This window comes from Haliaeetus leucocephalus, unplaced genomic scaffold (genome assembly GCF_000737465.1).
Source record: "Haliaeetus leucocephalus isolate CR32 unplaced genomic scaffold, Haliaeetus_leucocephalus-4.0 Scaffold848, whole genome shotgun sequence".
NCBI lineage: Eukaryota > Metazoa > Chordata > Aves > Accipitriformes > Accipitridae > Haliaeetus > Haliaeetus leucocephalus.
Window position 1 is genome coordinate 1004923 of NW_010973284.1, and position 16346 is coordinate 1021268.

At 38.0% G+C, this 16346-nt stretch overlaps 1 protein-coding gene across 1 annotated transcript in view; it reads right to left on the minus strand.

Moving 5' to 3' along the window:
• INADL (InaD-like (Drosophila)) overlaps window positions 1–16346 on the minus strand; it is a 149447-nt gene that overhangs the window by 84341 nt on the left and 48760 nt on the right. Inside the window, exons 19-27 of the mRNA XM_010582302.1 lie at window positions 14829–14948; window positions 11572–11943; window positions 10340–10460; window positions 9051–9207; window positions 7739–7810; window positions 6693–6870; window positions 5663–5773; window positions 4144–4221; window positions 937–1054 (exon numbers count right to left, since the gene is read on the minus strand). Coding sequence (XP_010580604.1) covers window positions 937–1054; window positions 4144–4221; window positions 5663–5773; window positions 6693–6870; window positions 7739–7810; window positions 9051–9207; window positions 10340–10460; window positions 11572–11943; window positions 14829–14948 — 1327 coding nt within the window. The remainder of the gene's footprint in view (window positions 1–936; window positions 1055–4143; window positions 4222–5662; window positions 5774–6692; window positions 6871–7738; window positions 7811–9050; window positions 9208–10339; window positions 10461–11571; window positions 11944–14828; window positions 14949–16346) is intronic.

Here is a 16346-nt window from a genome sequence, read left to right on the forward strand (position 1 = left end):
TACCCATAACCAGGGCAAACAAAAACCAAGACAAAAGATGATGAGAAAAATCACTGTAGCAAAAAAACCAAACCAAACCTCAACAAAACCCCCACATGTATGCTGATTTGGTACAAGAGAGTATAAACAGAAAAAAATAAAAGGTAACTAATTTTAGAAAATAATTTAGGACTCCTAACTGCAGTTTTAGTATTCCTAAATATTTTATTGGAAGATAAGCTATTGATAATAATATTCGATTTAACCAAAGCTGTAATTAACAAAGCAGTACGCTGGAATCTATGTCACGCTGCTGGAAGCTCTCAAGTTGCACTGCATCCTACTCTTTAGGTCTCTACTCTTCCACAGAGTGCATATTGTCATAATTTATTGCAAAACCCAGAACTGGACAATTGCAGAACCTTTCCCATAAAAGGTGCTACAAAAAAAGGGGATCCTTTTTTCAGTAGAGTACTGAAACAATAAATCAGCAGATTTTTCTTTTAAAAGGAAAATATTTTGCTTGAACAGCATTGTCTGTCTGAAATTGACTGCAGGCTTTTCTGGACAAGGACTATGCACCAGTGGTTCTCAACCTATGCCTGCTCAACTACCACTGCAATTACAACAGTAAAGCACAACATCTGCCTTTCACTGCTGACATCACTGCCAAAGCAAGTCCTCCAGACTTTGCCTGGACATTTTTAGACTGAAAATAAACAAGAGCCCTTCCTACATCTCTTCCGAAAAGCTGAGCTATAGGACCCTGGCTGGGAAGAGAAGACTGTCTAAGCTACAGATCAGTAGCCCTTAGTAAGAACAAGGTTGAAGATTAGATGCTATTGCCACATTGAGCTCTACTTCCCATAATACAAGCAATAAATGGCAGACACATTTATCACAATCTGATTGTGTTCTATAAATGTAATCTGACGCAATGATTGTGGCACTACTCACTCTCTGCACAAGCATCCTCATCCTCCTCTTCATCCACGTTAGCTTCCTCTGCATGCAGTCTTTCAAGCGCTCTGTAAGGAGGTGGCAATTTCATTGGAGGTGGAGCCCCATATTTTCTCTAATGGATTCAAAGACAAATAGTTACATGTTTTGTAACCTCCACGCACAAGAAAAAAATCCTATTGTCTACTGCACCGTGTGTACATACACAGCACTTAATTACAATGCTAAATTCTGTAGTGTAGGCTTTTTATGCAAGAAATCAGAACAAGTGACAATGAACATCAAAAAAAGAAAATACAATTGTACATGCACATTTACTTGTTGACAAAATACTTATGTATCAGAAACATGGAAGTGTGAACATTTATTAAGGGTTAAAAATAAACTTAAATTATGCCCCATTTCTCATTAGAGACTCAACAACAAAATTGTCTGGTACCAATAAAAGTCAACCTTTTAAATACAAAATAGGAACACAGTCTTCTTAGTGCATCTACGAATATTTAAACATAACAGTTCACCTACATTTTTGCTTAAATTAAAAAAAAATTTGAATTATAACTTACAATAAAATTCTATTACCTCACATAAATACAGGCAGCTCCTATAATGATGCATATAGCGGCGCATAGCAGGCGTAAAGAATAGGCTCCGACTCTAATGAAGGCGCTTGTTCGTCCGAGCAACTGTTTTTATAGCTCCAAGTAACTGGATCGTGCCTTAGTTTGCTACATGATTTCATTTAATTACATTCAACTGTATCCCATGCAACCCCACTACTAATAGCAGGATGCACTTTAGACAGGGAACACCGAGTACGATATGCCATTAGAGCAACCAGAATGCCCGTAATTAATTTCTTCTATAGCTGGGAAATACGACTCAACACCCGAACACCAAACCCAGAATAAAATTTTTCACTGTGTACAATGAAAGCTGAACCTGCATATGGATTTCTAAAACCTTGAGCCTGAATTTGTGTAGAATAGTCTAACTAGCAAACTGCAATGCAAGCTACATAGAAAATTTTGTGAGATAAGATATACAACATCCCATCCATTTAAAACACATTACAGGAAAGTGCTGCATTGAAGACAGCATAACAATAATAATTGAATTAATTCAATCCAATAGCATTAAAAGCATATAATAAGAGCACCTGGAAACACAACAGCTATTTCCTCAAAGTATACAATACACCAGATGCGCCTCCCACTTTTTGCTTGACACCAACACAGGTAGAACTCGGCAAAATCCAGAAGATCCAGGAAGCATGAGAGGACTCATGTCCTACATTACCGAGCAGGTGAAGATGGAAAACCTGAAGCCCCACTTTCAGCTCCCTATGACAAATCAGTATTATCACTATAATTTAGTAATAACTCATAGTCTAAATGTTGACCCTTTGGCTTTTCAAGACCTTAAACTTTTGTTAGGAAGTCTGTGTGGAATTACACGAGACACCTAAGCTTATCCAGCAGTTTGCTATGGCTCAGAAGGACAAGCTTCTCTCATCCCTCCTGACCCACTGAAAAGCCAGATGAGGAAATTGTGCCAGAGTACTCCATTACACCATGTTTTTGTATTAACACAGCTGTTTCCAGCACAGAAGCAAAAGCGCAGTTTACGTTGCCAACCAGCAAAATAATGTTAATACCTGGTTTGTCCACAAGAAGCTCAATTGTTTTAAGTGGTTTTATATAAGTTACCTCAAGTGATCATTTTTAAACAAACATCAATAAAGGAGGATAAACACCAACTAATCGGAGAAAACCTTCACTATTGAAAAGATAACTCATCACACCGGAACAGGCAGATTTTCCAGCTGGACATGGCTGCTTTCAAATCAAACTCTTTTGTGACACTTTGAAGACTGAAATAGAAATATCACTGATTCCCCATAGGGACATGGACTAGTAATCCACTAATAGCAACTCTTTCCAACTCAGAGATGCCCCTACTGTAACACAGTATGACTGCTTTGTGAATCAACGTTCAAAGCTAAAAGGGAGCTACATATTTATGCACTGAAGCTCTTCTATATTCCACCCACCAGTTTACGGCACCAATAGATGAAAAAGGGTTGAAAAAGATTAGGCTCCCTCTTTAACCTCCGAACGCTATAGAACGCAACACACTGGAGTCCTAGAGATTAAAGGCAGCACATTGCAAGAGGATGAGCGCTTTTAAGATTAGAAATATAGATAACAAAACCAAGAAAAGGGGATTGTAACTGCTTCATTATAAGTATTATCCACTGGCATGAAAGCATGACTTCAACACCTTTCTTGATTTTTTTTTAATAACTGAGCCTCATAGCTTCTGTATCTGACAGGATCTGAAAGGAGCCTTACAAAAACTTTTGGAGGCACAACGGCCTTCTCATTATCCACCACACACCAGACTACTGAGTAGCATCAAATGAAAAGTTCATCGTATTTGTAGTTGGCATGTTAAACCGCACCGGGCAAAAGTTACTGTCTGCACTAATTCTGTCCCTACTCCTGCAGTTCTGACACCCTCGAAGTACCTGACCTACACTCAGCAATCAGCACAGTTCCACAGGAAAATACCTAGGCCATTAGAGCAATCTGGCTGGGAATGAGAAATTAAATTTTTCTCTTATTGCAGCGATTAAAACAAATCCACTGGTTTAGACCAAACAGATTTTTTCTCTTTTAAATCCATTGTGAAGTTGCTTGAAAGTTACTGTGCAGTAATTGCTTCACAATTAGCTGGCCAGCTACAGATCACTTGGTCATTTCCTTGTTTTACCCAGCAATGGGAAACGTAGGAGACTTGGCGGATTTAATTATCCCATAACATGATTTTACTGAATTTGAGCCAGCCTCACATTAAGGATATCATTTGTGTACATGTTATTATTTCTCTGTTTCTACTGAACAAAGAGAATCAATTTGCCTCCATGTGGAGCAAAGCAGGTACTTCCAGAAAGATGCCAGTGAAGAGCTGCAGTAAGTACAGGGTTTCAGCACCCAGGGGAGACCCACAGAACATCTGTCAGAAACCTGCTTTGTATTTGGCAGAAATCTGGCAAAAATTACTTGAATCAAAGATATTTCAACAAAACATTTCAAATTTCATTTCAGACTTCAGGGGGGGGCTTATCATAGAGTTATAATGCATGCTATTATACCACTTGATTTAGTAAAACTTGGGTATAGCACTGAATGGAATAAATACCTTTTCACTCTTATTTTCTTTGTCTGCATCCTGATCTTTGCTGACTTTGATTCCTTTAGGCTGCACGACAGAAACTACCTGAAGAACAATGCATATGTTACACACATCAGAAAGAGCATTATAGCCACAAAACAAACATCCAGAAGTTAGGTAATGACAACAATAAAGCTACCCAGTACACTCTTCATCTTGCCCCATGTAGAAGTGCATTGCAGTGCAGTCGTTAAACTACATTCTATTACTGAATTTACAAACATTCTCTACTTTTTTTAGTGCTCACTATTTGATATCTAGCCCCATCTCTTCATTCAATTAAACATTACTCTGAACTCAGCAATGTGGATGTACATCCTTGATACAGAGCTCAGTACGGACTCCTGAAGTGTCAGTTCTTAATTATTCAGATAGAGACCAGCATCCATGCACGCAGACACCTTATAAAGGAGAGCATGTTTAGCCTCCACATACTATTCCTCCTTGCTGTTCTTTATTCTTTCAAAATGTAATATACTCCTACTCCTCTGGCAGCACCTTATTTTGGTGAACAGGAGTTGGGACTGTGCAGCACTGCTGAAAGTCTGTGAATGTCCAGTTTCCTACAGCTTACAGTTCAAAGCAAAGAAACTAAAATGTCAAGTTATCCATCTTTCCCTTGATCTCTCTAGATTGACTAGGAAAGTAAGGGTTAGAGATGCAGCTGAACACTTAAGTGTTCTGAGTTTTTTTGGATCTTTTCTGTGAAAAAGCTGATACAGAAAGGGAGCTAACTCAGTTACCATCACTGTGATTTTTGCCATCACTGCTTGAGCACTTTCCTAGCATAGCTGGTGAAAGTCTTAATAGATTTTGAAAGAGTCCCTGGAGCACTGGAAAAATAAGGGACATGGTTGTGCCAGATTTGTCTACAGTTGTCAAAAAGGTCTCCTCAGGTCTACTAAACCACCAAAATTCTCAGTTAAATTGTCAGATTATACTGAAAGAATATAGAAGTCTTGGGGGTTTTGTGTGTACTTCAAGGCAGGCAGAATTGTACGCCTTTTTTTACTAAGGCATTAAAAGGTTTCTTGCCTTGGCCTTGCAGATGAGGAGGCATCTAAATCTCTTGAAATGTAACTTGCTCCCAAATAACTACTTCACGTCCCTATTTTACACAGGGTTGCTAGTGTGAATCTGGCTAATTTTAGTTACACTTTTGTTCATTTGGGTAACAGTGTATTTTTAGATTATGAAATATGAACAAATTAAGATATACAGGGCCAGACTCAATTACACAGGTGGGAGAACTGAATTAACACCTAGTCAACAGATTTATGCCTATTTGATTTACATCAGAGAAACACGGTTTCCAATCAGGCCAGACAAGTAATCAATCAATCATGTGGTCTATATGCAGAAAGTCTGATAGAAAGGATGGACAGAAAAATTGATGGAACTTGCTGAAAGAAATTTAGCCAAGTTTAAAATAAGACGAGTGTTACACATTTATTAAGTTTTGGAATAAAAATAGAAATAAACTTACTTTTGGTATGTTAGACAAACCCTGAACTACAAACACGACAGGATTTCCCGCATTCTTGATAGCTTCTACTGCTTCCTCGTGTGTGGCGTTTTGTAGGTCTATCCCAGAAACCTAACAAATGATACTTATTTTTATTAGGTAGCTTGTTTTTAGCACAGTCATTACAAGGGATCACACACATTCACAGAAGATTTAGCATATGTGAGGAAGGTACCAAAAGCAGTCAAGAGAAATTATTTTTAGTATATTTCCATGATGGTTTAAGGAAAAGTATATTACTTTGTATTCATAATTAAAAGGTGCCCCTATGCTTCCCAAAGCAATCCTAGATAAAAACATAAGGAATAAGATTGTCAGAGAACGCTGAACATAATGGTAGGTATAATACAACTCTTTCAGATTTTACCTGCTTGTGAACTAAACCTGATTTGAAACAATTTTTCAAAACTTCACACACAACCCTAAAGCACATACAAGAATGGCACTATCAGCTTGGGAACCCAGGTTCAGTAGTATTCATTTGGAGAAAAATGAGTAAAAAAAAAATCAACGCAGAGCCAGAGATGAAAGCAAGGAGTGGCTTTCTCCCCTATGGCACCTGGCAGAATCATTGATTTCCCCCAAATCAGTAGTATAGTTTAAACTATAAATTAACACACACAATATAACAGACCAAATTTCAGTATGAGGAGTCTGTTCTTCTATATATTATAACTTATGCTTATAAAGGTATGCTATAACTTATTACTCTTTTATATGGGAAGAAGGCACTCTCATTTTTTTCATTTCCCCATCAGATACCAGGACCTATCTTTTCTTAAGTATAGAGGAGAATGTTAAAAGAGCTCCATAGTCAGACCTTAAAAAAAGAAAAGAGGACATCAGGGGTTTCTTTCGGTTTTCAAAACACAGTGTCGTCAATACTTCATAAAGTGGTGGTAGTATTTTGTCCCTCTCTCCTCCCAAAGCTGCTTGGGTCAATCTTTATTTCTTAGAATGAAAAGGTTTATCTGCATTTATCTGCATTTACCTCAAGTATTTTATCTCCAGTTTTTAAAGCCCTTGTTCTTCCTGCTGGGCTGTCTTCCAAAACTTGTTTGATAAAGATCCCTTTAAGTTCTTCTCCATTCTTCAGGCGCTTTATGACAGTTTGTCCACCAACAATACTGATTCCAAGAGACACATGAGGGTCTCTAAAGATCTCAACACTGAAAAAATACATGTGGTAATTTAACAGCTTGAAATGGGTTTTTAAACTATAAATGCAAAGACTTAAAGAAATGTAAGCTTCTGGTCTTTCAGGAAGATTTAAGAGAGTAAAGGGATGAGAGCATTCTTAGGCTTCTGACTTTACCAGAGGTGGCTTTTTACCTTCAGTAGACCTTGCCCGAAAAAAAAGAACAAAATTCTGCTGCCAACCCATACCCACTGCTCTTCCAAATATGTTTTTATGTCAGAGAAGTCAGGGTAAAATGGGCAGGTCTTCAAGTAAACACTCATCCTCTTCCAGTTTGACCAAATTGTCTGGAAATGGCAAATACTACAAGTGGTATGCTAGACAAATAATAAAACAGCGTTTCATACAACTTTCTGAACACTGACTTCAGTGTATCAGATGCATATTAATCAGCTTAAGCAGAAATTTTCTGATCATATTTTTTCTTAGGACCATAAAAACAATTCACCTAAAAATGTTAACAATACAACAAGGATGTGGCTAAAACTTGGCTTGGCCATTTGGAATTCTGCCATTAAGTTTAGCAGAAAACCCGTGGAAAAGGAGACAGCAGCACTATGTGCATTGTTCACACCTAATAGTTATTAAATGAGCAAGAACTTGTAGGTCATCCACAACGTAAACCCGCCAAGCTTTCCCAAGTCAGCTGTATAAATAGAAGGCATAATTTTGTTGAACATCTGTTAAAAATTCACTGTATCTAAGAAAGCCCAAGGTACATAAGTACCTTAAAGTTATTGGCAGAGGGGGGGAGAAAAAAACCCACAAGAACTAATCGGGCTTACAGAAAAAAAGACATAAGGTAAATGGGAAGAAATAATGTAATCATATGAACATACGTCCGTGGTGGTCCCCAGTGGCTGAAGTTTGGAGTTTCTTCTCCTTCTCCTTCTTCTCTCTCAGGTAATTCACTAATTGGGGCAGACAGAGGGGAGGAATAAAAAATAAAAAAAGGCATCACCCATGCCAGGTCGCAATTCCTTGCATATTTTGTATCTGGCAGTAAGACAGCAACGCCTTCTCACACTGTCCAGTTTAAACCAAATGTGCAGAGTCAACAGACTAGACAGGAATTTTTGTATTTAGGTTTAAATGTACTTAAGGAATGCTCCAGAAATAAACATGATGGGCAGACCAAATTTATAAGCTGGTCTGTGATATACAAATCTGCGCTGCATTTACTCATTCAAAATAACTATTTAAGCAATTAGCATTTACTTCCTGATAAATGTGCTGTGATTCTTATAGAGGGATATAAACATGATAAAACCAGTCTAGCTGACCAGAAAGCAGATCATGATGCAACTGGGAGAACAGATCCGGTGTGTTCCATTAAACACTCCAGAACAGGGTGTTAATTAAACTTTTACACTATATGTGACTCACCTATTCACAAAATAGGAACGGAAGTATGGAATTGCATGCCCCCACAGAAAGGTTGAAACAATACATCCTTGCACACACTTTCTGTAGATCCTGAGAGCTGTAAATGCTACTCTTAAACTGCAAAAAGGAAGTAGGATGTGCTGCAGAAATAAACCCCTCACCTTATTGTTGAGCTGCTTTCCCTCTGAGGGAAGATTACAGATGAATTAGGGAAGTACTGAGGATTTGAATCAACAGGCCCCAAAAGCAGATCCACTACCCACTGGAAATACCTACAACCAGTGCCAGCTCAAGGTTTCTCAGCACCACTGGCAAGACTAAAATTTCCTGTACAGGCCTCAGACCCATGGCTGAACTGCTCTTCCCAAAAGGAAGAACAAACGAAAGGGAAAACCGAGAGGACAGAGCTATGATAAGGAGCTAAAGAGAGCTCCTTAAGCAATAATGACCAATGCTGCTGGTAAAGGCTATGTCCTTCTCCTCCAGGCCACAACCATACTACCCCCACTGCAGAGTAAGTGAAGTAGGTGGCAGAGCCATTCGGAGTTTTCTGTCCCAGTACTCAGGGGAGGAAACATGGGAAGTAAAGATTCAATAAGGTTGTAAGGCAAAATTCAGCTCCTTGGGCAAAAGTCATAGAACTGGCCATCTATGTACATCTTACTGTTTCACACAGCTTTTAATGATTGGTCGGCTAAGTAAAGCAAGAAGACAGTTAAGATCATTAACTGAAAATCTTCCAAAACCTGAAATATTTCCCCATACTTGTACAATGCTGTTCCAGGCTGAGCTAAGGTGGTTACTCTTCCAGATTCCAGGTTCTTGGAAAAAACATAATCCTCCCCTTTTAATTCTTCCTTTTCAGTAGCTTCCAGATCAACAGCAAGTCCAGGTCCTTTAGAGTCAATCTGAAGCTTTGTACCTGAAGAAGAAAAGGTGTAGATGTGAACTTTTTCTTCCTCTGTCCTTGCATCTACCAGTTATCACCCTTGGAAATAAAACCCTTACCCCACCATGTTCCAAATGTGGATGTTGTGTGATGATCAAGAGGCTGAGAGATACAGAACATTCGTTTTTGAAGGAAGTTTAAATCACACTAAACACTTTTTTATAGCACCTTGCTTCTGATGTACACGCAGTGAAGTAGTAACAGGAAATGCCAAATCTTTATGGAACTTAAACATGCTTAGGTACAACTTACATGACAGACGCTCCTCACAAAAAACACATGACTAGCAATAGAAAATCCATCCTTTATGCAGGGAGAGCGATGCAAAGCCCTGCTCCAGTCACAGAACCCCACCACACTAGGGAATACTGATGTCATTTTGGTGACATAAGTATCAACATTAATTGAACCACCAGAGCTCCTTGCAAGAGTCATCAGTCTGCCGCTGTAGCTTACACAGTGTCTGCTGTACAAGATGCAGGTGACAAAAAAAGGAAACAACCCAATCTCCTTTCTCCCAACCAGCGAGTGCTAACTCAGGCAGGTTGATAAATTTATTTCCCTGATGACCTACCAAATTCTAACCATCCATCTCCGGCCATCTGACAAGGAGAAACTTTGCTTCTGAGCACAGATTAAAAAAAACAAGATATGGGGCAATTATCTACAGTAGAGTTCAGTTGCAAATTCTGGTTGTGGTAAAGTTATCTCCACAGTCTGTCACTTTTTTTTTTTTTTTTTTAATTTAAAACCATAAAATCAGCAATCAAAAGTGACTGAGACAAATTCCTGACAGAAATTACAGACATGAGCTATTGTACTTATGCATGGAGTCCTACTGTGGACATAGCTACACAGAAGAAAGTGTTTCTCCACAGGCAGGACAAAGCTGCAGCCACTTTCAATATCACTTGTGACGACTGTAGGTGAAGATTTGGAGGAGGAAGCAAGATCATGAAGCTGAAACCTATTTAAAGCCAGACTGACATGAGCCTCAAGAATTCTTTATTTGAATACTTTATCACTCGAAAGAATTTGTGTTTTGGTATAAAAATTAAATTCGTAAATATGAAATTGTAAGATAAAGAAAAAACGTCTTACAAACCTAAATCCATCTTGTTTTTTGCTCCTGACTGGGTAGTTTCAGTATCAAATATGTCTTTTTGGTGGCCACTGTGTGCTGTGGTTCCAGAAAATAGTGAATTTATACAAGTATTTTCTTCACACTTCACAGAGGAGAATAAAGTAATTAACGTTAGAAGGCAATGGTATCAACCTATACAGGAGTATTTGACATGAACATTGATTTTTACAGCAATTTTCACATTTTCTCAACTACATTCATATTTATTCAGATAACTATGAAATAATAACCGCTCATTTATGCACTATATTAAGAAGAGGCATTAAAAATGTTACGTGCAATTGCAATACAAAGCAACTGTATCTTTCTACTTGCCTGTAATCCCAACAAGAAGTTCTCTACTTTGCTCATTTGTTGTTTTTAAGTAACAAATGTATAAATTTACTATTGTGCACTCCGGTATAAAACTGTTACTAGAAGCTGCATTTTATGTACATAGTGCATAAGGGGACAAGCCAAACAAAACCTGAAGTTCTCTGTGGCTGTCACATTAAATACTTTTCCGCCTCAGTTTTTTCACATAAAAGCATACATCTCGGAAGCTGGTGCATGGAAGGCTGATATTATCATTTTTTTGTTTGGCAAGTGAATGAACAAAGACTCAGAAAAAAATAATTCTCAGAATACTTGAGGAGGACATCTAAGTAAGAGTTTCACAATTTACCTGAAGCTCTGTATCCTTCATCCACCAGTATGCTTGTTACAATTGCTCCTGCCATATCATTTTTTGCTTAACTGCACTATCATCTGGCTTAAGAAACTGATTTGGATTAAAAATAATGAGGAAAAGAGGCAGCTCCTTTCACTGACATTGCTGCTGAAGCCCCTGGACTATTAAAACCACAAAGTGACACTCTGCTATTACTGATATGCACCATATTAATACAGCTTGCAAAAAAGAACTGAGCCCACAAGTCAGAGATGGGAAAGAAGATGCAAGTACAGGATGCCTGTAAATACACCAACAACAGCACGTATCTCATTCAAGCGGTTAGATATACAGACACTATGTAAGCAAAAGAACCTTCCAAAATGTACAAAAGGATAGACTGGTGTCTGTTAGAGGTACCCAGATCTCATCTAGTAATTAAAACACTAGAAAGACTCCTTACAGAGTTTAGATCTGGAACTCGCCTTGAAGTATGGGTCCCATGGTCAGGGTACAGCACTGAGACCAACACAGCATTCCTTACCATTTGATCTTTATTGAATGGATATTCCAGGGACTGTTTTGGACTTAAGTTAGCACTGGATCTTAAGTCTTGTTTTTCATTAGTCTCAAGTTGCTTTGCCCATCGTTCTGTATCGAGGTTCCTCTCTGAACTTGCCTTCTGTCCACATGATGCATTACATTTCAGGAAGTCTGAATCTTCTTCATACTCATCATCCACCAACATTTCCCGTTCTTCATCCATTTCTTCTGTTCTGGGTTTCAGAAACTCATGCATCTCCCAAGACTCCTTCTCATACTCATTGTCATTTTGAGAAAGCTGAAATGACCTTCCCAAGTCCAAACTTGGTTCATCAACAAGTTCTTCTTTAAAAGGTGTTTCATCTCTGAAACCCTGCATAAAACATTGCAGGAATATAGAATTTATGTTTCTTTTTAACTCTTTTAAAACTATGTTTTATGTTAGGCCCATATTAAAAGTACATCTTGATTTTTAAAGTGAAAGTCTTCTACCTTTTGCATTTTCTGAAAGAAAATACACTCTCTGACTTACGATTTTAACACCAAAAGTAGACATTGCAATTTTTCTTTTTAAATATAAAGAAATTTAAGTTGCACAGCTTAGATATTGCTGTAGCCATTCAGAATAACCAATCTGGACTGAAGTTAGGGAATGAGAATTATTAAATAACACTAAAAAACCTACAGGGCAAAGTATATATAAATCCAGCTAAAGTATCTCTGTCCTCCAGACTGATCTGCTATCACTTTATGAATGCATGTACATTTCTTACAATACCATCAGCTAAATAAAAACCAGCCTGAGTTTGCTTATGCAACAGTATCAGCAAAAAAAACCCCAAAATCCAACCAAAACAAAAGGCACACTCATTTGTCCCTCGCTTGGCCGGGGGAAAGGGGAAATGGATGACCCACATCCTCAAAAAAAAGGTCATAATTGACTGTTCATTATCTAATACCCTTACTGTTTTAAAGAGAGCTCAACTTTCTACTCAATTCAAACCACAGAGCAACATACCAAAAAAACAAACAAAACCAAGAGAAAAGGTATTAAAACCCACTTTGAAACATCTTGCTCAACAGTTCTTTTTTCTGGGATTTGTCACATGCCTCCCCAATTTCCAATGCTCTGTGTTTCTCCTAAATTGAATGGGGTACTATTCATCAGCTCAGAGTGAGTCTGCACATGTGTCTGAAATTTTATGCCTTGTGCTGCTACCAGAAAGCTTGCCACACAGAGAAAGCTTTTCCTCTCTTTTCTTCAGGCCACCAAGTATATATGCCCAAACCGATCTTCAAGGCACCAAAACCCCAAACACTGAAACCAATCTACAGATTCAGGGGTCCTCAATCAAAATGTTTTTCTTTCTGCTTCCTGCCACTTCCCAGACTCCCCAAGGTACTTCACCATTTCTGACCTTTAGTGTCAGAATCCTGTTTTGTTAGATTTGTACAAATGCAGAAGAAAAAAACCCCAGACACTGCCAAAATGTTCGCATAGTTCAAGTGAGAGGCAGGAGAGAAAACAAGAGACAGGCAAGAGCATAAGGAAACAATGCAATAATACTATTTGGCATGAAAGCAGAACATTAGCAATCTAGAAAGTAGCACATTTTTCATAAGCATTAAATGTTCCTTTAATCTATTTGACCTGTGTACCTCAATCTCAAAAAATAACCAGTCTGAAGAGATTCTAATTCTCTTCATCATCATTTCCTTTCACTTTTGCAGCATCAATCTCTAAACACTTCTGTAAGAGATACCAACTTCATCATTGTATAAAACAGTTGACTTAACTCAGAACCACACAGCAATTCGTATCACCATCTCCTGATACAGCAGTTAGGTATGTATAATCACAGACTGCTGCACTGCAGTAGCAGACGCTACCCGTGGAATAGGGAATACTGCAAAATGACAGTAAAGTCTACTGTTGTAGCATATAAAATCTTCAAGTTCCTTTTTTTTTTTTTTTTTTAAGTCAGCTTTGTCAGCACTATGCTAGCGCATAAGACTGGAAGCCATCATGACACACCACTCTTGGCTCTTATATGAGCAGGTAAGATAATAAATGGATGGAAATTTTATACTACTGCTCTAAGCTACTATCAATGCTGTCATACATAAGGTAAATCAAAATACAAGCAAATACCTCTGCATGTATTTTGTACAAATTGATCATTCTAGTTTCTATATTCAGCAGGACTTTAAGATAAAATACTTTATTTAAAAATACTTAATAACATTAGTTTTATTTAGGAAGCAGAGAAACAATCTGAGCTGGCAGAGGACTAATTGCTGTGCCAGGAACCCTTCCTATGCACCCAGAAAACAACAAACTCCATTTTACATCATGAAAGTTAGTAAATATCATGTCCAAGCTAATTTCATAGTATACCTACATCTACCAAGTAATGTTGCTCCTTTTGGTGATTCTAATATACCATTTTAGCATTAAAGATACGTTTGTATCCAGAGATAGGCAGACATGTTTAGCAGCAAGAAAATCTAAAATTTATTTTTATTACTGTGTTGCAGTTCTGGATGATCCTTTATGTATTGTCTTTTCTGGTCTAAAAAGAATGCATTTACCAATGTGAACTAATAAAAATTTTGCAACGCACTTGAGAACAGATGAAAATTCAAAAATATCCACATATCTCTCACTCTACATAGGTCAGTATTGCAATATTATTGCCTATTACCCTGGTATCTGAGTTTCTCAGTATCTTTTGTGCCTCATCTTCCCACAATAAATAGAATTATTTCTCAGAAAATAGGAAAGTGGAGAATTGAGGAAGAGAGTAAAGAAATCACCCAAGACCACATAGGAAGCCTATGAAGAAGAACAGATTTCAAGCTTGCCTTACACACTAGACTACTTTTTTTGTTTTGCTACATTATAATAAAAAGTGTTCTGCTTCCATACCTTACTTTCTTTGCAAAGCTGAACCAACTACTTATGACTACTAATAACGTAGCATTGCTATTTCATATCCAAAGTAACCCAAGGTATTTTAATGACATAGTAAATTTGATAAGGCAGTCTGCATTAGTAAGTGCTGTGCATATGCTTACTGTTCACAACACGATTAGTATACAGTTAGCTGTTAGAGTCTTTTTCAGAGGGAATCCAGCCTGAAGTCTATTCAATACTTAGGTCTTATCTGAAGGACATACTTTTTTTTTTTTTTTTACTTTAAACCATCATTTCCTGTCCATATAAACTTAAGCTCAACAAAAAGAGTAACCAAATACCTGTGGTGCTTCAAGTATTATTGAGAAATTAATATTATCTACTGGTTCTGGAGATCCAGGGCTGGTTTTAATGTTGCTGGAATTGACAGTGTGCATCTTCTCCTCCTCTTTGCTTTCTCCCTAAGAAAGGCAATCAAAATGATGAGTCAGGAAAACAAACAAAAAAATTCCCACATTTTTCAATAAACTAAAAGGGGGTGGGAGAACCAGCTATTAGAAAAAAGATGGGAAAAAGTTACAGAACTATAAAAAAGGGAAGTCATAAATGGAGAAGATGAAGACAACAGCTTTTATTCTTTTGGGATATTAGTACAGATACAGTAAAAAATAAAGAGATGTGTAGGAAAAAAGACAAATACAAGGATATGAACAATGAAATATCACTTTTTAGAAGAGGAAAGAATATGTTTAACAGCCTTCCTACATTCCTATTTCACCACTCCTCTACCACTTTGAATTACAAGTACTTTCTATTAGATGGTGCTTTAATTAATTTTGCCTGGGTGCCCTTGACGAACAATACTGCAGTGTTCTCAAGTAAACTACTGTCTGTTCCAAAGCCCTGATTCTAGAAAAAGGAAATTCTACTTGAATTTACAGTCTTGAGTTCAAACAGATTAAGTTTCTTTGATGTCAGTGGAGCTCAAGCAAGCACTTAGCAGTGTCTTAGAGTGAAATGGACTTCAGCACATATTTAACTGATCTGCTGAATTGCTTGAACCATATTACACTGTCCTGGTTTCAGCTGGGATAGAGTTAACTGTCTTCCTAGTAGCTGGTACAGTGCTGTGTTTTGAGTTCAGTATGTGAAGAATGTTGATAACACTGATGTTTTCAGTTGTTGCTCAGTAGTGTTTAGACTAGAGTCAAGGATTTTTCAGCTTCTCATGCCCAGCCAGGGCACCTGACCCAAACTGGCCAACAGTGTATTCCATACTATGGGACGTCCCATCTAGTTTAGGAACTGGGAAGTGGGGGGCAGGGAATCGCTGCTCGGGGACTGGCTGGGTGTCGGTCGGCGGGTGGTGAGCAATTGCCCTGCGCATCATTTGTACATTCCAATCCTTTTATTACTAATGTTGGCATTTTATTAGTGTTACCATTATCATTATTAGTCTCTTCTTTTCTGTTCTATTAAACCGTTCTTATCTCAACCCAGGAGTTTTACTTCTTTTCCCGATTTTCTCCCCCATCCCACTGGATGGGGGGGGAGTGAGTGAGTGGCTGCGTGGTGCTTAGTTGCTGGCTGGGGTTAAACCACGACATACACCTATGCATAGTGCCAGCACACATAGGTTTGCCCAGACATGTCTTCTGATTCCACATGGATGTTCTTTCAGGAGGAACTTGAGAATGCTGGTTTTCCAGTCAGACCTTTTGGACATTGAGCTGCCCATTCATCAGCTAGCCAGAATTTCTGGATATGTTGAGGTATATGCATAGTAACTTCTACGTGCATACATACTTCTACCCTAAATTCCTGCCCTCCACCCCCCCAATATAACAACCCAGTCTACA